Source organism: Engystomops pustulosus, chromosome 7, assembly GCF_040894005.1.
Source record: "Engystomops pustulosus chromosome 7, aEngPut4.maternal, whole genome shotgun sequence".
In the NCBI taxonomy this organism is placed as follows: domain Eukaryota; kingdom Metazoa; phylum Chordata; class Amphibia; order Anura; family Leptodactylidae; genus Engystomops; species Engystomops pustulosus.
Genome location: NC_092417.1, coordinates 142,003,666 through 142,023,404, shown reverse-complemented (window position 1 = coordinate 142,023,404; position 19,739 = coordinate 142,003,666). Strand labels below are relative to the sequence as shown.

Here is a 19,739-nt window from a genome sequence, read left to right as displayed (position 1 = left end):
TTAGAGCCCAACTCCCGACGCTTCTATCCAGTAGCCTTTGGGCCAAAGTTAGATATCGTTGTATACTGAAGTATCCTCTACAATCCTGGCCTAAGAGAGGACATAGACATGAAACACCAGTTAGCAGTTCCAATTCTGCAATACAAGGATCATTTGGCCATATAAACTTTCCCTTGTACCGTTTCAGCTGGAGGCGATAAACCAAAGCATCAGTATAGAGCAATCGCAGTCCGATCGCAGCAAGCGTCCTTTTCATCCAGTTACGTAAGTAAAGGGAAGGGCAATAGTTAAGCTACACGTGAAAATGGGTGATATTTGGGCTATTCAGATGGCTGGGGGGTGGTTCAAGTTTGCCATCCAGATCTGAAGCACTAGACTAAGACCGAATTTGGACCCATTAATTTTAATGGAGCCGTGCATGCTTCAGTTTTTTCACATGAATCCCCGGATCTCGTAGAAACATAGAGTTTGTGCTATTCAGACCCGTTTTACTGGATCAGAATAGCACATTTCAGTGGGCAGTCCAAGATTTCTCGGACTGCACTCTAAAGATCACACGGATATGCATCCGTTTCTTTTTTATCCCACTTTGTTCCCAGGGGCACCACAGAGACTAAGGGGCAATGTTTTCAGAAAAACAAGGGCAAACTTGACTGTGTTCAGTAAGTAAAAACGGAAAATTTTACATCACTATTGAATTATTTTTTTCAGTTGTTTTAGTTTTGGTTATTTTTTTAGTTTGTTCTCTCTTTAGTTTTTTTTTTTTTCCGTTTTTCACATTTTTACAATGTTTTTTTCAATGCTTCTTAGCAACTTTCCATGAAAATGAATCTACCAGCAATTTTTTTACCCACCCATTGACTTGAATGGGCAAGTCTGATGCAAGGCTAAGATTCTTTGCAGAAAGTCACATATGTATATTGCCGTATTGATTATTCGGTCTGGTTTACACTCAGACATCATTTAGATGTGAACATCATTTGTGTGAATGGGAACTTTTTTTGATAATGTCAATGGTCTACATTTTCTTTTTCCCTGTGCTTTTCTCAGGTTGTCTCTTCCACCAGACCAGGTCACTAAAGTCACAGTTGGGAGACTCCATTTCAGTGAAACTACAGCAAACAACATGAGGAAAAAAGGAAAACCCAACCCAGACCAGAGGTCAGTATAGCAGCCCAGATACACATAAATCTATAGATTAGAAGGTGGAATACAATGGTCAGATATGATGGAAAAAATTCTGCATGCCTCCACATGAAAACCCAAAAATATTGCATTTTTATACTCACATGTGATTGATGTTTCCATCTTTTTTAGGTATTTTCTCTTAGTGGTGGCTCTCCAGGTCCAGGCACAGAATCAAACATTTCTTATTGCAGCGCATTCATCCGAGCGCATCATTGTCCGGGTAAGTATTGTAAGAGAAGATGACATAAGTTCTGTCAAATGTGAATGCAAACCCTCTACTCTCCAAAGTTTACAAAAGCACAAAAGTTTACAAAAGTGTTGGTGCACAGAGATAGAGGCAGCATTGGCCCAGAAGATGTAAAAAAAAAAGACTTGGTGATTGTTCTCCACATCAGAAAGCTCTATCAGTATTTACCGTAGTTTATGAAAAACATTCTTAATGGAAGGCACAATCTGACAGATATAAAATTACTAGATGCTAGGTAAAGATCCAATGGGCTTCACAAGTAGATTGTAGATCTCCAGTCATTGCCTGTCTAGGTTTAAAGAACCCAATGCACCAAATGATGTTCCATGATAAGAATATTCAGGTTTTCAGGTGGTGAATATGTTGAAAGCAGGTATCCACACAGGAGAGCATATACACTGATTGGGTGCTTATGGTAATAGTAAGCTATTTATTACATTATGAAGTTCCTCCTCCTCTCATTAGGTTACTTTCTCCACAGGCCTCAAACCCTGGTCAGTTTGAGAGTGACAGTGAGGTGCTGTGGCAACGTGGTCAACTTCCAGATACAGTCTTTCACCATGGACGTATTGGCATAAACACAGAGCGACCAGATGAGGCCTTGGTGGTTCATGGCAATGTCAAGATCATGGGGTCACTTTTACACCCTTCTGACATTAGGGCTAAGGAGGACATTGAGGAGGTGAGCTGTATAGATATGGTGGAGCTCAGTACTCAGCATATTGATTCTGTAATGTATACAACTTCTGTAAAAAAGTCATTTTTGGGTGTAAACATTTTGGTGAACTTTTTACCAGTCTTGTGTCATTTGAATTGACATATCCTCTTGTCTTAGGTTGATACAACAGAGCAGTTGAAACGGATCTCTCAGATGCGCCTCGTTCAGTATCATTACAAGCCTGAATTTGCCAGCACAGTTGGACTGGATGACACTGCGGAAACCGGTATATTCAGTAAAGAAAACTGTCTCTCTGTATTCAATGTATCTTGTTATTAGTCAGATGCCATGGCTTTACTTCGGCTTAATATTATCTTTCTTGTAGGTGTTATTGCCCAGGAGGTTCAGGAGATACTTCCTGAAGCAGTCAAAGAGACTGGAGATGTGGTGTGTGCCAATGGAGAGACTATAGAGAATTTCTTAGTAGTTAACAAGGTATGGCCTTTAATAATAATTCTTTATTTATATAGCGCACACAGATTACGCAGCGCTGCACAAAGCATTACAAATTGGTCCCTGTCCCCATGGGGCTCACAATCTAAACAACCAACCAGTACGTTTTGGAGTGTGGGAGGAAACCGGAGTACCTGGAGGAAACCCACACAAACACAGAGAGATCATACAAACTTTTTGCAGATGTTGACCTGGGTGGGACTAGAACCCAGGACTCCAGCGCTGCAAGGCAGAAGTGCTACCCACTCAGCCACCGTGGTTTGGACAACTGCAATCTGTTCTGTGCAAAAAGTTGTGTACAACCAACTAAACATATCTATTATTCCTTATAAAAGAATACCGTTTTTAAATATATAAATTGCAACCCATTTCTTAATAGCAATAACACCAGGCAAAAAACTACTCGGCCTACCTCTATTTCCACTTCTAACCAACAGATTGTTCTACACAAGAATTTTAAGTAACTAAACCTTTGAAGCTATGTTTTTTATTAATTTTCAGAAATGAATATGGCAGGTGATTGTAGTCAACTTTGTAAATACTTCAGCTTTTTATACTCATTCTCCTGCAGTGAGCAGTGTATCAGAAAGCCTTCTGATGCCTTTACACTCCAAAAAGATAAGCAGGCTAATGATTAACTCTATCTATACCTGGAGAATATTATATATTAGAGATTAGATCATCCAATGACTATCTGTAAAGAGTTATGTCATTAGATTAGACTTTATCAGATTCCCTTATCTCTCAGCTGTCAGTGGATATAGGACAGAAAGCTGATTTACACAAACTACTTAAGTAAGGAACAAAAGCAATGGAAAAAGGACACAGGAAAAATGATTTTAATAAATTATATTACATAGTTTACCACTATCATCTGCACTATTTTTTTATAAAAATTGTTAAAAGTTTAGTTACACTTTGACCTATACCTTATCACTTACAAAATTGCTTTGTGGTAGATGCCATCAACATGATTAGATCATAACAGCAATAAAATTTAGTAAAACTGAAGTGACATTGTACATTCTCTGCACCTGACAGGAGAGGATATTTATGGAGAATGTGGGTGCTGTGAAAGAGCTCTGCAAGCTGACAGACAACTTAGAGAACCGCATTGATGAACTGGAAAGGTGGAGTAAGAAGCTGGCCAAACTCCGGAGGCTCGACAGTATGAAAAGCACCAACAGGTTAATGTCCCATCCTTTTTATTTCCTAGTTTGTAGAAATAATTAACTATTTTATTGTTTTTTTTATTTTGATGTACCATAATTTTTTGTCTTCACCCTTTTTCTTTAGTCACACTGGAAGTCAGTTCAGTCGTGCCGGGAGTATCCCTTATAAGCAACGTCCCTCCAAAGTTATTGGCAAGGTTGGTGCATATATAGAGATCTGTACGCTTTCTGGCAATCAATCTGTTTATGTGCAAGAATTAATGTGTTTCTAAAGCTTCTACACAAACCCATGAAATCCTGTGCCAAAGCAATAAAATACCTTTTTGGGTTGCTCTTTAAAAGGTTATAAAACATGGGTGTTTTGTTCCAAAAACATCACCACATCTGACCTTGGTTTGTGCTGGTGCTGCAGCTCAGCTGTATAGAAATCAATGGAGTTTAGTTGCAGTACCACATGATAGCCATTGACAGATGTGGCACTGTTTTTTTAGACAAAAGCAGGCATGTTTTTCAACCTCTGTACAACCACTTTGAATTATTTTGTTGCAAAAAGGTTACCATGAGTTCTTCTGTCTTAGGTATGAAGCATCAGCCCTTTTTGATCTTTTTTTTTCCCTTTCCAATAGTGGGTGTAAAAATTGTATTCAATGAGTGTTTAAAGGACATTTACCACCAGGATGAAAGACTGTATGCACATGAGCATTAGGAGCTCGAGGCTCCATTAATGCCTATGAAGCATGGAGCCCCTCAGGCTCATTTGCATACAGTCCTCCAACCTGGTGGTAGATACCCTTTAACTTTATTCAATGTAGGACATGGAAATGACAAATAGATAAAATGTATACTTTTTCCTACAAAAGTACCAAATTATCAGACATTGCAGCTTAGGAGGACCATTGGCTTAGGTAAGTGGTGGTGAACCTATGGCACGGGTACCAGAGCTAGCACTTCTCGGTGCACTGCCTTCTCGGTGGGCACCCAGGCCATTACCCCAGCACAGGAGTTCACCAGGCAGGAGAAATCTTTGTGCAGTCCCATGCAACATTAAGAGATGCTGCTCTCACTATAAAGCGACACATTCTTGGCTGCTTGGGACTGCAGGAAGAGTGAGGTGTGAACAGGGCTGGATTATCTTTAGAGGTCCTCACACTGGCCCCACAAATCTTCCTGTACCTAGGGAAGATAGCAAAAATGATAGTCCAAATTTACCTTCCTTCTTTCAACTGTATTGGCATCCTCACAAGGCCAATATGATTGAAAGTTGTGGAAGAGCAAGGAGCAATACGTTACTGCTTAAATTGCTGTGTTGGCACTTTGCGATAAATAAGTGGGTTCTGGTTGTAGTTTGGGCACTGGGTCTCTAAAAGGTTCACCTTCACTGGATTATGTGGTCTACATCAATCATTGATAGACTACATACTAATGATAATAGGGTTTTCTCACCTACTCAACATCTGTACATAGTTTGGTTTCCTAGCATGGTCAGTTAAAGCCCCTAAAAGCCCCACGTGACCCCTGGGCGGTAGGATTTCCGGTGGCTTATGGCAGGTGAAATGGGCTGTGCAGACGTTACAGTATGGACACCCCTTCTGTCATACAATATTTCATACTCCCATAACAGTGGTTGGAGGGAAGTGTGGATACATTACCATTATGCCTATTGTCTAAAATGAGAATTGCGGTACATTTTCTTAGATATGGATGGTTACACTGAGATATTTTTAAATGATCATATAGTCCTGAAAAACTTGATTTAAAAATAGGGAGCTACCCAACTATGTGAATGCCTAAACAAGTAAAAAAAACTGTAGATTTAGATAAGCCTACCAGCTGCTTCAAGCTATGTATGTCCATGTTTCTTTAGACATCGTTTTACTCTTCTATAGATTTTTGGGTGACATTATACATTTCATTTACTTTCTTTTTTTGAAGACGGTTCCAGCCCCTGCAGACCAGAGCTGTGTCAGTCAGCGCTTCCTTCAAGCAACCATCATTGCCCTAGTTATTGTTATGGCATTCAGGTATGTAAATTTATAATGTTCAATTATATGTTATCCCTCCAGGGCACTTTTGCAGGGAGTATAGATAATAACTTGGCCACCATTTAGCCTAAGCTTAAAGTCTTATTTAGTCTAATAAATACAATCTGTTAACAAATTTACGGACTTATTCACTTTTCAGTACAAGACAATACTCTCACATGATGCAGGACTTGTCGCATCACATACCTATGTGTGATTACTATGACGCTCCCAGCATACTGTTTGGTCGATAATATACAGCTGCCACATTGTTCTTGTTTTACTTTTATTGGTTATTTGATGCAATTATTTATAGAAGGATTATTATTATTATTATTATTATTACAATGATGTAGAACATACCATAAAAAACGACAAGTAAAGAAACTAGATGCTAATAGTATTTGTATCAATAAGTTTTATTTAATCAACCTCATTTTTATCTGTTGCAGTGTTATCTCTATGACAACCCTTTATGTGTTAAATTTGCGCAGTGAGGATGACATTCTAGACATGGAAGGGTAAATACATTGTTTCTCTAAAAGTTGACAATTGTTAGTGAGCTATGTATAAACTATATTTTGAGTGCTTCACTTGTTACAAACACAGCAAGCAAAGCATGGCATTTAGGCCACATGCACACAAGTGTTGTCTTTGTCCTTTATCCATTTTTTTGTGGCTGGCAGACTAATGCATTCTTTTCGAGGCACTACTGATAAGCTAGGAAACACTGCACTACGTGGCAGTCCAATTGTCGGACCTAGCTTACAGAGGTCCGGCGTATTCATGAAGGGGCGGTCCAAGGAGGTGGTGACTGCAGCATTGTGCCTGGCAGTGACATCCGGCATATGGTGTGGGAGTTGTGGTTCGGGGGAGAAGCTGAGGAGAGGGGAGCGCCTTGGACCACCCCCTCATAAATAGGCTGGACCTCTGTTAGCAAGATCCGCCGATCGGACAGCTTCGTAGTGAAGTGTTTGCTAGCTTATCGGTATGTTCCGATAAAGTCAAAGATTTAACAATATTCTTACTGGGGGAGGGCTAGGGAGCTGCTTACTTTCAGATGAGCAGCTAAAGCGTTTTAATGACCTGACAGGTCCTTTTTAAAGGACATCTACCACCAGAATGAAGGATTGAAAACCAAGCTTGCTGGTTGTGTCCCCACTGGAAGGATCTGCTCTTCTTTTAGCTTCTTATTCTAAGATTTTTTTTTTTTAATGGCTTTTTGAAAGTATGCAAATGAGCCTGAGGGTCTCAGGGCTCCATGGGTGTTAAGGAAGCCTGGAGCCCCAACTTTTCAAAGCCTTTTTTTCTTAAAAACAAGGGAATAAGAAGCTTAAAGAAGAGCAGATCCTGCCAGGGAGGGCACACACCAATATGTCAGTGTGCTTTGTTTACAATTAGAGATGAGCGAACATGCTCGTCCGAGCTTGATGCTCGGTCGAGCATTAGGGTACTCGAAACTGCTCGTTACTCGGACGAATACTTCGCCCGCTCGAGAAAATGGCAGCTCCCGCCGTTTTGCTTTTTGGCGGCCAGAAACAGAGCCAATCACAAGCCAGGAGACTCTGCACTCCACCCAGCATGACGTGGTACCCTTACACGTCGATAGCAGTGGTTGGCTGGCCAGATCAGGTGACCCTGGGATAGACTAGCCGCTGGCCGCGCTGCTCGGATCATTCTGTCTCTGGATGCCGCTAGGGAGAGAGCTGCTGCTGGTCAGGGAAAGCGTTAGGGTGTTCTATTAGCTTACTGTTAGGCAGGAGTGATTCTCAAAGAACCCAACAGCCCTTCTTAGGGCTACAATAACGTTCTACTTTTTTTATTTTAATTTGCATCTATTACCATTTTGTGAGGAATTAGCAGGGGGACTTGCTACCGTTGTGTTTAGCTCTTAGTGGCACACATATCCATAGCAAAGGCCGAAGTGGGAAAATTCAGTAGGGGTTGGATTTCTATTAGGCACTAACTCAGTGTCATCTCATCTGGCATAGTAGTGTGCTTCCTTTGATACTTGGCTAGAAAATAGCCATAGGAGAATACAAATAGCTTCTTGAAGCCTACAGTAGCGTTCTATATATTTGATTTCTGGTTGATCTGCTGGTGGCTTTAGTTTCTGCAGTGCATGTACTTGCCAATTCTGAGCAATTTGTAGTGAGACTTGCGACCGCTGTGTTCTGCGCTTAGTGGCGCACATATCCATAGCAAAGGCTGAAGTGGGAAAATTCAGTAGGGGTTGGATTTCTATTAGGCACTAACTCAGTGTCATCTCATCTGGCATAGTAGTGTGCTTCCTTTGATACTTGGCTAGAAAATAGCCATAGGAGAATACAAATAGCTTCTTGAAGCCTACAGTAGCGTTCTATATATTTGATTTCTGGTTGATCTGCTGGTGGCTGTAGTTTCTGCAGTGCATGTACTTGCCAATTCTGAGCAATTTGTAGTGAGACTTGCGACCGCTGTGTTCTGCGCTTAGTGGCGCACATATCCATAGCAAAGGCTGAAGTGGGAAAATTCAGTAGGGGTTGGATTTCTATTAGGCACTAACTCAGTGTCATCTCATCTGGCATAGTAGTGTGCTTCCTTTGATACTTGGCTAGAAAATAGCCATAGGAGAATACAAATAGCTTCTTGAAGCCTACAGTAGCGTTCTATATATTTGATTTCTGGTTGATCTGCTGGTGGCTGTAGTTTCTGCAGTGCATGTACTTGCCAATTCTGAGCAATTTGTAGTGAGACTTGCGACCGCTGTGTTCTGCGCTTAGTGGCGCACATATCCATAGCAAAGGCTGAAGTGGGAAAATTCAGTAGGGGTTGGATTTCTATTAGGCACTAACTCAGTGTCATCTCATCTGGCATAGTAGTGTGCTTCCTTTGATACTTGGCTAGAAAATAGCCATAGGAGAATACAAATAGCTTCTTGAAGCCTACAGTAGCGTTCTATATATTTGATTTCTGGTTGATCTGCTGGTGGCTGTAGTTTCTGCAGTGCATGTACTTGCCAATTCTGAGCAATTTGTAGTGAGACTTGCGACCGCTGTGTTCTGCGCTTAGTGGCGCACATATCCATAGCAAAGGCTGAAGTGGGAAAATTCAGTAGGGGTTGGATTTCTATTAGGCACTAACTCAGTGTCATCTCATCTGGCATAGTAGTGTGCTTCCTTTGATACTTGGCTAGAAAATAGCCATAGGAGAATACAAATAGCTTCTTGAAGCCTACAGTAGCGTTCTATATATTTGATTTCTGGTTGATCTGCTGGTGGCTGTAGTTTCTGCAGTGCATGTACTTGCCAATTCTGAGCAATTTGTAGTGAGACTTGCGACCGCTGTGTTCTGCGCTTAGTGGCGCACATATCCATAGCAAAGGCCGAAGTGGGAAAATTCAGTAGGGGTTGGATTTCTATTAGGCACTAACTCAGTGTCATCTCATCTGGCATAGTAGTGTGCTTCCTTTGATACTTGGCTAGAAAATAGCCATAGGAGAATACAAATAGCTTCTTGAAGCCTACAGTAGCGTTCTATATATTTGATTTCTGGTTGATCTGCTGGTGGCTGTAGTTTCTGCAGTGCATGTACTTGCCAATTCTGAGCAATTTGTAGTGAGACTTGCGACCGCTGTGTTCTGCGCTTAGTGGCGCACATATCCATAGCAAAGGCTGAAGTGGGAAAATTCAGTAGGGGTTGGATTTCTATTAGGCACTAACTCAGTGTCATCTCATCTGGCATAGTAGTGTGCTTCCTTTGATACTTGGCTAGAAAATAGCCATAGCAATAGGATAGGATTGTTTGGTTCTAAAAACTCAAAAAAAAACAAAAAACACAAAAAAAAACAAAAAACACAAAAAAACACAAAAAAAAACAAAAAAAAGTAAAAAAAAAAAAAAAAGTTATAACTCTCATTTTAAAAATGTTTAACCCCAGGGCTAGGGGTAGAGGACGAGGGCGGGGACGTGGGCGTCCAACTACTGCAGGGGTCAGAGGCCGTGGTCCTGGGCGGGGTGAGACACCACCTGCTGATGAGGGAGCAGGGGAACGCCGCAGAGCTACACTCCCTAGGTTCATGTCTGAAGTTACTGGGACTCGTGGTAGAGCACTGTTGAGGCCAGAACAGTGCGAACAGGTGATGTCGTGGATTGCTGACAATGCTTCGAGCAATTTGTCCACCACCAGTCAGTCTTCCACGCAGTCCACCCATGTCACCGAAATCCCCACTCCTCCAGCTCCTGCACCTCAGCCTCCTCCCCCCCAGTCTGCCCCCTCCCAGGAAAATTTGCCATTTGAACCGGCATACTCTGAGGAACTGTTTTCTGGACCCTTCCCACAGTCACAAACCACTTGTCCGGTTGCTGCTGAGCAATTTTCCGATGCCCAGGTTTTCCACCAGTCACAGTCTGTGGGTGATGATGACCTTCTTGACGTAGTGGAAGTGTGTAAAGAGGTGTCCGACGATGAGGAGACACGGTTGTCAGACAGTGGGGAAGTTGTTGTCAGGGCAGGAAGTCCGAGGGGGGAGCAGACTGAGGGATCGGAGGATGATGAGGTGACAGACCCAAGCTGGGTTGAGAGGCCGGGTGAACACAGTGCTTCTGAGACGGAGGAGAGTCCTCGACCTGAACAGGTTGGAAGAGGCAGTGGTGGGGCCAGACGGAGAGGCAGGGCCAGAGCTGGTGCATCAGCGCCACTGTCAACTAGTGAAGCTCCCGTGGTGAGGGCTCTTGCGGCGAGGGCTAGATCTTCAGAAGTGTGGAGGTTCTTTAAGGAAACACCGGATGACCGACGGACTGTGGTGTGCAACATTTGCCAAACCAGGCTCAGCAGGGGTTCCACCACTACTAGCTTAACTACCACCAGTATGCGCAGGCATATGAATGCTAAGCACCCCACTCAGTGGCAACAAGCCCGTTCACCTCCGGCCGTGCACACCACTGCTCCTTCCCCTGTGTCAGCTGCTAGTCAGCCCCCTGCCCAGGACCCTGCCACAAAAACCCCATCGTCGCCTCCACGATCCTCCACAGCATCCACCAGCGTTCAGCTCTCCATACCCCAGACGCTGGAGCGGAAACGCAAATATAGTGCAACCCACCCGCACGCCCAAGCCCTTAATGTGCACATCTCCAGATTGCTTAGCCTGGAGATGCTGCCCTATAGGCTAGTAGAGACCGAGGCCTTTCGCAACCTCATGGCGGCGGCCGCCCCTCGGTATTCGGTCCCCAGCCGCCACTACTTTTCCCGATGTGCCGTCCCAGCCCTGCACCAGCACGTGTCAGACAACATCATCCGTGCCCTGACCAACGCCGTTTCTGACAAGGTCCACCTGACCACGGACACGTGGACGAGTGCTGCCGGGCAGGGCCACTATATATCGCTGACGGCACATTGGGTTAACTTGGTGGAGGCTGGGACCGAGTCTGACCCTGGGGCTGCTCATATACTGCCGACGCCGAGGATTGCGGGGCCTACCTCGGTCCAGGTGTTTCAGGCCTACTATGCCTCCTCCTCCTCCCACCCCTCCTCCACCTCCTCCTCCGAACTACCATCCGTGGGCACGGCGCCATCAGTCGGTAGCTCTAGGCACAGCAGCAGTGCCGTCGCTAAGCGACAGCAGGCGGTGCTCAAACTGCTGAGCCTAGGCGACAAAAGGCACACCGCCCAAGAGCTATTACAGGGCATCACGGCGCAGACTGATCTGTGGCTGGCACCGCTGAACCTCAAGCCGGGAATGGTTGTGTGTGACAACGGCCGTAACCTGGTGGCGGCTCTGCAACTCGGCAGACTGACACATGTGCCATGCCTGGCCCATGTGTTAAATCTGATAGTGCAGCGTTTCCTCAAGACATACCCCAATCTGTCTGATTTGCTCACGAAGGTGCGCCGCATCTGTGCGCATTTCAGGAAGTCCAGCCCAGATGCTGCCACTCTCAGGGCAGCGCAGCGCCGCCTCCAACTGCCCGCTCACCGACTGTTGTGCGACGTGCCCACGAGGTGGAATTCAACACTGACCATGTTATCCAGAGTTTACCAGCAGCGCAGAGCGATTGTAGACTGCCAGATGTCAACTTCCACCAGAACTGGTAGTCAGGTCAGTCAGCTTCCTCAAGTCTACAATGAGGAGTGGACGTGGATGTCTGATATCTGTCAGGTGCTGAGTAACTTTGAGGAGTCAACACAGATGGTCAGTGGCGATGCCGCCATCATCAGCCTCACCATCCCGCTGCTTGGCCTGTTGAAAAACTCTCTGGTCAGCATGAAGTCGGAAGCTTTGCGCTCGTCACAAGAGACGGGGGAAGAATATTCCCTTGTTGATAGCCAAAGCACCCTGAGGTCTGTTTCTCAGCGCATATCGGAGGAGGTGGAGGTGGAGGAGGATGAGGAGGAAGAGGAGGAGAATGTTGGCGAGACACAAGAGGGGACCATTGTTGAGTCCTTCACTGTTCAGCGTGTATGGGCAGAAGAAGAGGAGTTGGAGGAGTTGGAGGAGGAGGAAATGGACAGTCAGGCCAGTGAGGGGAGTGAATTCTTACGCGTTGGTACTCTGGCGCATATGGCAGATTTCATGCTAGGCTGCCTATCCCGTGACCCTCGCGTTCAAAGAATTTATTCCAGCACCGATTACTGGGTGTTCACTCTCCTGGACCCACGGTACAAGCAAAATCTTTCCACTCTCATCCCTGCAGAGGAAAGGAGTGTGAGAATGCATGAATACCAGCAGGCCCTGGTGCACAAGCTGAAACAGTATTTCCCTTCTGACAGCGCTAGCGGCAGAGTGCGTAGTTCTGCGGGACAAGTAGCGAGGGAGAGTAGGCGAGCAGGCAGCTTGTCCAGCACTGGCAAGGGTACGCTTTACAAGGCTTTTGCCAGCTTTATGTCACCCCAGCAAGACACTGTCACCTGTCCCCAGTCTCGGCAGAGTAGGGCTGATCTTTACAGAAAGATGGTGAGGGAGTACGTAGCTGACCATACCATCGTCCTAAATGATCACACAGCTCCCTACAACTACTGGGTTTCAAAGCTGGACATGTGGCACGAACTGGCGCTGTACGCCTTGGAGGTTCTTGCCTGCCCTGCCGCTAGCGTCTTGTCCGAGCGGGTTTTCAGTGCAGCTGGTGGCATCATCACCGATAAGCGTACACGCCTGTCGACTGACAGCGCTGACAGGCTGACGCTTATTAAAATGAATAAAGGCTGGATTTCTCAGAATTTCCAATCTCCACCAGGTGAAGGAAGCTCAACCTGAATAATTGATCCACTCCTCCTCCTCCTCCTCATTTTCCTCCTTCTCCTCCTCTTTGTACAGTAAAGCAGAGGAAAATGGCTATTTTTTGACAGGGCCCACTGGCTCTTGCTATAGTACTTCATGCATTTAATTTTTCTGGAGGGCCACCTACCCGGTCCTCTGTTTGAAACAATTTTTGTGAGTGCCACATACAGGCACTCAATCTATTCCATTTTTCTGGAGGGCCACCTACCCGGTCCTCTGTTTTAAAAAATTTTTGGGACTGCCACATACAGGCACTCAATCTATTCCATTTTACTGGAGGGCCACCTACCCGGTCCTCTGTTTTAAAAAATTTTTGGGACTGCCACATACAGGCACTCAATCTATTCCATTTTACTGGAGGGCCACCTACCTGCTCCTCTGGTTTGAAACATTTTTGGGACTGCCACATACAGGCACTCAATCTATTCCATTTTACTGCAGGGCCACCTACCTGCTCCTCTGGTTTGAACAATTTTTGGGACTGCCACATGCAGGCACTCAATCTATTCCATTTTACTGGAGGGCCACCTACCTGCTCCTCTGGTTTGAAACATTTTTGGGACTGCCACATACAGGCACTCAATCTATTCCATTTTACTGCAGGGCCACCTACCTGCTCCTCTGGTTTGAACAATTTTTGGGACTGCCACATACAGGCACTCAATCTATTCCATTTTACTGGAGGGCCACCTACCTGCTCCTCTGGTTTGAAACATTTTTGGGACTGCCACATACAGGCACTCAATCTATTCCATTTTACTGGAGGGCCACCTACCTGCTCCTCTGGTTTGAAAAATGTTTGGGACTGCCACATACAGGCACTATCCAAATTAAATTGTCTCCATAGCAGCCTCCACACGTTGTCTCCATTGCTACCTCCAAAAGTCGTCCATATAGCTGCCTCCATACATCGTCCCTTTATCAAACGAGGTGTGTCAGGCAGAAATTTGGGTTGTTTTCATGGATTCCACATCAAAGTTGTTAACTTTGTCGCCACCCTGCTGTGTTATCCACAAAATATACTGGCAAAATTTTACCATTTAGGGATATTATTTCAGCGCTTCTTGCGCATCTGTTTACATTCCCCTCACCCGGCATATCCTAAACTTATAAGAACGCTACTACACTTGATCTTATACAAAAGGTTCTTAGAAGTGCTGTTTGGGGAGTAGCCTAGAAACAGGGGCTTGGATTGGCGAAAGCTCGCCTGGCTGCAGAGCGCCAGCTCCATCACAAGATCCAACTAACATAGTTGCAGCACCTTTAATCTACTACTAGTTCACTGCCTCCATAATAATAATAATCTTTATTTATATAGCGTCATCATATTCTGCAGCGCTTTACAAATCATAGGAAACAAATACAAATGTAATGTAACAGAGCACAACATTTGTATGGAACAACAGGAGTGAGGTCCCTGCTCGCCAGAGCTTACGGTTTATGAAGATGATGGGGTAACACGAGGTAAAAGAATATTTAATGGTCAAGCCATTCTTCTTAGGGAATAGAACAAAATATAATAAATGGATTTGCTGTCGCTTGAACCACTCAGCCGTCATCTTATATACCAGGTCCAGGGTGAATGGGACTGCAGAGAAGTCTGGTGCCTGTTGGTTGCTGGATAACAGATGGGAGGACGACACAGGACGGGTTAGTAGAAGAGTTAAAACTTCATGCAGTTAATGAGTGTTATAGGCTTGCCTAAAGAAATGGGTTTTAAGAGCACGTTTGAAACTTTGGAGGTTAGGTATTAGTCTGATAGTCCGGGGCAGAGCATTCCATAGAATTGGTGCAGCTCTAGAGAAGTCTTGGAGACGCGAGTGGGAGGTCCGCACTAGGGTAGAGGTTAATCTAAGATCACTGGCGGATCTAAGAGCACGGGTTGGGCGATAGACTGAGATAAGAGAGGAGAGATAGGGGGGTGCAGCATTATACAGAGCTTTATGGATGAGGGTTATTATTATTTTAAACTGTATTCGAAAGGAGACTGGCAGCCAGTGCAGCGACTGGCATGAACTGTAAGCATACATGGTCCCCTTATCAAACGAGCTGTGTCAGGCAGAATTTTGGGTTGTTTTCATGGCTTCCACAACAAACTTGTTAACTTTGTCGCCACCCTGCTGTGTAATCCACAAAATATACTGGCAAACTTTTATCATGTACCGATATTATTTGAGCGCTTCTTGCTCACCTCCTTTGGTTCCTCTCTGCCACCCATTGGTTTGAAGCCTGAGTCCATTTAGGGTATGTCGCCATGCCACTCTCTAGCCCGCCGCTGCTGCCGCTGCCTCTGCATGCCGTCCCCTATAGTGTCAGGGTCAATTATTAGATGTTTTAGATGCTATCTAGCTTCATTCTGTCACTCTGTCATGGCCATGCTGTTGCCCATAATTTTGGCATAATGGTGCGATTAAGCAGCCTCAGAGGCATCCATGCATGCTGCCCCTGCTGTTTCCTGTCCATTTCCGTGGTGTTTCCATCCTTTTCTGAGGTTCCCAGGTGTTTGGCCAAGCTTCCCTGTGCAGAGCCTTGGTCCCCTTGAAAAATGCTCGAGTCTCCCATTGACTTCAATGGGGTTCGTTATTCGAGACGAGCACTCGAGCATCGGGAAAAGTTTGTCTCGAATAACGAGTACCCGAGCATTTTAGTGTTCGCTCATCTCTATTTACAATCCTTCATCCTGGTGGCAGATGTCCTTTGAAGTTTTGAGTTTAAAAACTCCTCCTGTCACTATCTTTTTACTAATATTAGGGAAATGTATCTCACCACAGAACCCATGAACTTTGTGGATCAAATAGCTTTATGTTTGTGAGCACCTTGAAGCACCGCTGTATCTTGTCTAGCACTGATGTCTTCTACCTTCTTCTCTTTCCTTCTATTACTGTATTACTGTCTCCTCTGCTTGCTTGCTTTCCTGGCAGCCCTCTCAATACATCTGGTACCTGCACTCTGACTTTGCTCAGGCAGATTCAGCTCACTCTCCCTTATGCTCTCTGCAAACGGTACGTCTCCTCCTTACAAGCCTTCTTATTTATTGGACCAGGTATCATTCATTCATCTTACATAGTTCTCATTTTCTTCTTCAGCTCCAGTCAGAACTTTGATACCACACAGCTGAGAAGTTCCACCACTCCTCCGGTACAGGCCACAGAGGGCACAGGTGATCTATTGGATTTACGTCTTTTGGTAATCCTATCTGTATGGTCTGACTAATGGTTGTGCATTTCTTCTTTTATTCAGACTGGTCGCGTAACCCGGATCCTTCCACCATAATAGACCTGTGCCTGAATCCTCCATGCAATGCCTTTTGTTGTTCTAGTCCTGATAGCTCCTCCATTTCTCCAGCAATTACATCCGGAAAAGCAGCTACACGTGTGGAAACCTCAATAACAGGTAGAAATCCACGATAACGGACATTTTGGTCATGAATCTCATTGTTTGACCAAAGATTGCTAAAACATACTGGTGACACCTGTAAGTGATGTAAGTGGTTGAGGTTACTGCAGCTGAAACTATGAGTAGCAAAAATCTAATCAGTGCCCTATCTTTCTCAGGCCACGTCAATTTTTCAGGACAAATTTGCTTTTCTATTGCTTTCTTCTCAGACCAGTCCATCCGTTTTTAACTGATGATTTTTACAGTAAACTTTGTAACATTCAAGATTGTTTGTTGATAACCACACATTCTTTACAGATAACTCTTGGATCGAGTGCGCTCCATTGTTTTAAAAGACCCATTGACTTCTATTGGTTGATGTAGCTACCATCTGCATTGATGCGTTAAAAAATATAGGGAAGACAGTATTAAGACTGGTGCATTGTGCACAACATACTGGAATTACTAAGAGGTTGTGGCTTAAATTAAATTGGTCCGACCCGTGCAGGCTATAGCGAATTTAGCGGATCGGGTTGTCCCTGTCCCGCACACATTTCAACTGGCGAGAGGGGTAAAAAAAAGTCACAAATTCTGGTCTGTGCACCAAGAATTTACTTTTTTATGCCTTTTACACAAGAAAACTGGTACATGCCCTCCATTGCATTTAGTGCAGCCATGTGGCAACATTTCAAAAAAAGTCAAAAAACGTATTTTATTGCTGTAAGAGCAAATCATGGGCCTTAAAAGTAAACGATAGAATATGCCCCATACATTTTGCACACTTCATTTTATTCTCATAGTCAGCCCTCAATGTCTACTTGACTGATGAATATTATCAAACTCCATCGCAGATAATGCTTCAGCTACAACTATCAGAAAGGGTAAATCCAGAGTCCTGGACAAGAGTCGGAACCATCTCCAAACAGCAGCCCGCCCTGTAAGTCCCCCACCTCAGTATACCCAAGGAAAAACCAAACACAGTCCTAACAGCCTGCCCGGACAGGACCTGCGTAACAGGCGAAACGTGGAGGAGGAAGAAACAATATCAACCACCGTGTCTGATATTACCTATGGAAATGGTATGTCGTACTGTCCTCTTTAAAGGAAATGTTAGCAATCTAACTTCTTAGTAGATCCAGGCAGTAGATTCCCCAAATATGCCTCATTCCTAATACCTTTTACTATTTTCTGAAACATAGCCTATGTGCTAATTACCTGCAGAAGCTACTCAGGGTGTGTTATAGCCTCTCCCAGCTCCGGGGGCTAAGGCTACTCCACGCCTGGGTAACCTCAGCAGAGCCGCCCCCTGCGCTGTCTCTTTAGCCCAGCTCAGCCCTTTCCGTTTTTGCATTGCCATTTATTAGCTTTTGCTATTCCAACAGCCTTTCTGTTGAATTGTAAAAAAAGACGCTGTAGTGCAATTTTGTTACAGATTTCGGTTTTACGTCCTAATAAGAAACGGTACCAGGGTAAGTACAAGGTCCAAATAGGGTCACCTATTGTGTACTTATTCCAGTACAGTTTCTCTATAATATGCGTGAGCCATGGTGTCCTGTGTCCTGAGGACTTCCAGCGAATTAAGGGGGCACTCCATGATAACCACTCCCATATCATACAGTGCACAGACCCCTGATCCACTGGAAGCCAACAGGACACAGGACTAGGGTATGTACAATAGTGATGTCCCATTAGGATCTTGTAGTTACCCTGGTCAACGTTCTTATTATTGGTTGACTGCTTTAACTGTGTGGTAATAATGATGTGTCTTTAATAATCACAGGTATACCAGACTTATTTATCACACATTTATTCTGTTTCCTTTACATATAGATTTTATTAACTTTATTTTTGTAAAGAGAAGGCGGAATAAAAAAAATAGTAGTCAGAGATTGAAATTTTACAGTATAGTTAATAGCACAAACTATAAAAAAAAAAATTTATTTTCAAAACAAAAATAACCTTTTTTTTATATTTCCAAGTATGGAGAAATGTAATAGGTAGTTTTTTATATATCAGTTTGGAAAAACTGTGCTGTGATTGGAAGCTTTGGCAGTAAAAAGTTTTTTCCTTCATACAGATTAGTTTTATAAAGTGTTGCCCATGGGAGCTGTTCTCACACATTACTCCACGATACTCAGTGACTCACCATATGTTTTACAGGATCCCGAGCTTCTCTCTCTTCTGTTCGGCTTCTGGAGACTGATACGCTCATTACTGATCGATTATGTGCCTCCCAAGACACCTGCAGGTGATTCATCTCATGCCAGGCATAAGCGATGACTATACATGGCAGTATATATATGGCAGTATGTTTGGTCCATGAGCTGTGGGTACAACCAATGTATGCAATGTACACAACCATTTTCCTCACAGATCTAAGGCCTACATGAAAAATACATTTACATTTCAGTATTGTACTGGGCTTTAGCACTGCTTTACTGTTGTTTTTTAGATGCAAACTGTTTTATGGGTGACTCCAAGTCCAGCTACAATCCTGGAATATAAATCTATATTATATACAAATAAAACACACAAAAGTATGGTCACATAGTGCTGCTAACTAACACTAACAGCTTTGAATGGTTAAAACTACTGCCTTTTAATTTGTATTGTTGTCTTACACCATGTTCTCTGTGTTCATATACACTGAATTAACCTTTTAAAAATCATTTGTTAGTTGCCTTAGGCAAATCCCCCCATCGGACTTGCAATCATAACACAGGAGCAGAATTGTGTCCACAAATTATGTGAGGTCATGTGTAACAATGCATTTTTTTGTATCTTCACAGGTCAGGGAATTACACATATTCACTCCCACTGAAAAAGTACAGCTCTTTAACAGGCCATTTTACACTGGAGTTCAAGTAAGTGTCCTAAACTCAGTTTCAAAATGGCCGCCTTCCCTGACTGCTTTTAATGTGAAGCGCTAATTCAATGTCTGTCTATCAAAGCTCCTCCACTCCAGTGTCTGTGAATCTGTGTGAGTCATCAGCTGGAAAAAACTGTGAGACAGCTGTAACCCGGGGAACTTCTGAAAATCAGAGCTGTTCTAAGGTAGGTACATAGTAGATAGTATCAGTATATATTGCTTTATTATTGTGCTTTGTATTTAAGCACCAGGGATACCCTTATTGTACCTTAGTAGTTAAAGATTATAAGGGTTGCCATAGAAATACTTTTCAACTAAAAGCTCATTAACCCCTTAAAGCACTATGCGTACATGTTGTTCATAATGCCATTAAGGGCTCATTCACATGAACGTATTGGGGACTGATATGCGGCCGCCTGTGGCGCCCAGTCACTGTGCAGT

At 43.9% G+C, this 19,739-nt stretch overlaps 1 protein-coding gene across 6 annotated transcripts in view; it reads left to right on the top strand.

Moving 5' to 3' along the window:
* Window positions 1-19,739, top strand: part of MYRF (myelin regulatory factor) — a 99,149-nt gene that overhangs the window by 71,905 nt on the left and 7,505 nt on the right. For 4 of the 6 annotated variants that reach the window (XM_072118040.1, XM_072118039.1, XM_072118037.1 and 1 more), the window contains 18 exons: window positions 188-264; window positions 600-662; window positions 1,051-1,161; window positions 1,318-1,408; window positions 1,917-2,117; window positions 2,271-2,379; window positions 2,479-2,588; window positions 3,648-3,793; window positions 3,903-3,975; window positions 5,711-5,799; window positions 6,252-6,320; window positions 15,976-16,056; window positions 16,141-16,214; window positions 16,295-16,447; window positions 17,281-17,508; window positions 18,590-18,677; window positions 19,219-19,293; window positions 19,381-19,483. In XM_072118040.1, coding sequence (XP_071974141.1) covers window positions 188-264; window positions 600-662; window positions 1,051-1,161; window positions 1,318-1,408; window positions 1,917-2,117; window positions 2,271-2,379; window positions 2,479-2,588; window positions 3,648-3,793; window positions 3,903-3,975; window positions 5,711-5,799; window positions 6,252-6,320; window positions 15,976-16,056; window positions 16,141-16,214; window positions 16,295-16,447; window positions 17,281-17,508; window positions 18,590-18,677; window positions 19,219-19,293; window positions 19,381-19,483 — 1,941 coding nt within the window. The remainder of the gene's footprint in view (window positions 1-187; window positions 265-599; window positions 663-1,050; window positions 1,162-1,317; window positions 1,409-1,916; window positions 2,118-2,270; window positions 2,380-2,478; window positions 2,589-3,647; window positions 3,794-3,902; window positions 3,976-5,710; window positions 5,800-6,251; window positions 6,321-15,975; window positions 16,057-16,140; window positions 16,215-16,294; window positions 16,448-17,280; window positions 17,509-18,589; window positions 18,678-19,218; window positions 19,294-19,380; window positions 19,484-19,739) is intronic. The other 2 variants (XM_072118041.1, XM_072118042.1) reach the window with 2 other exon arrangements.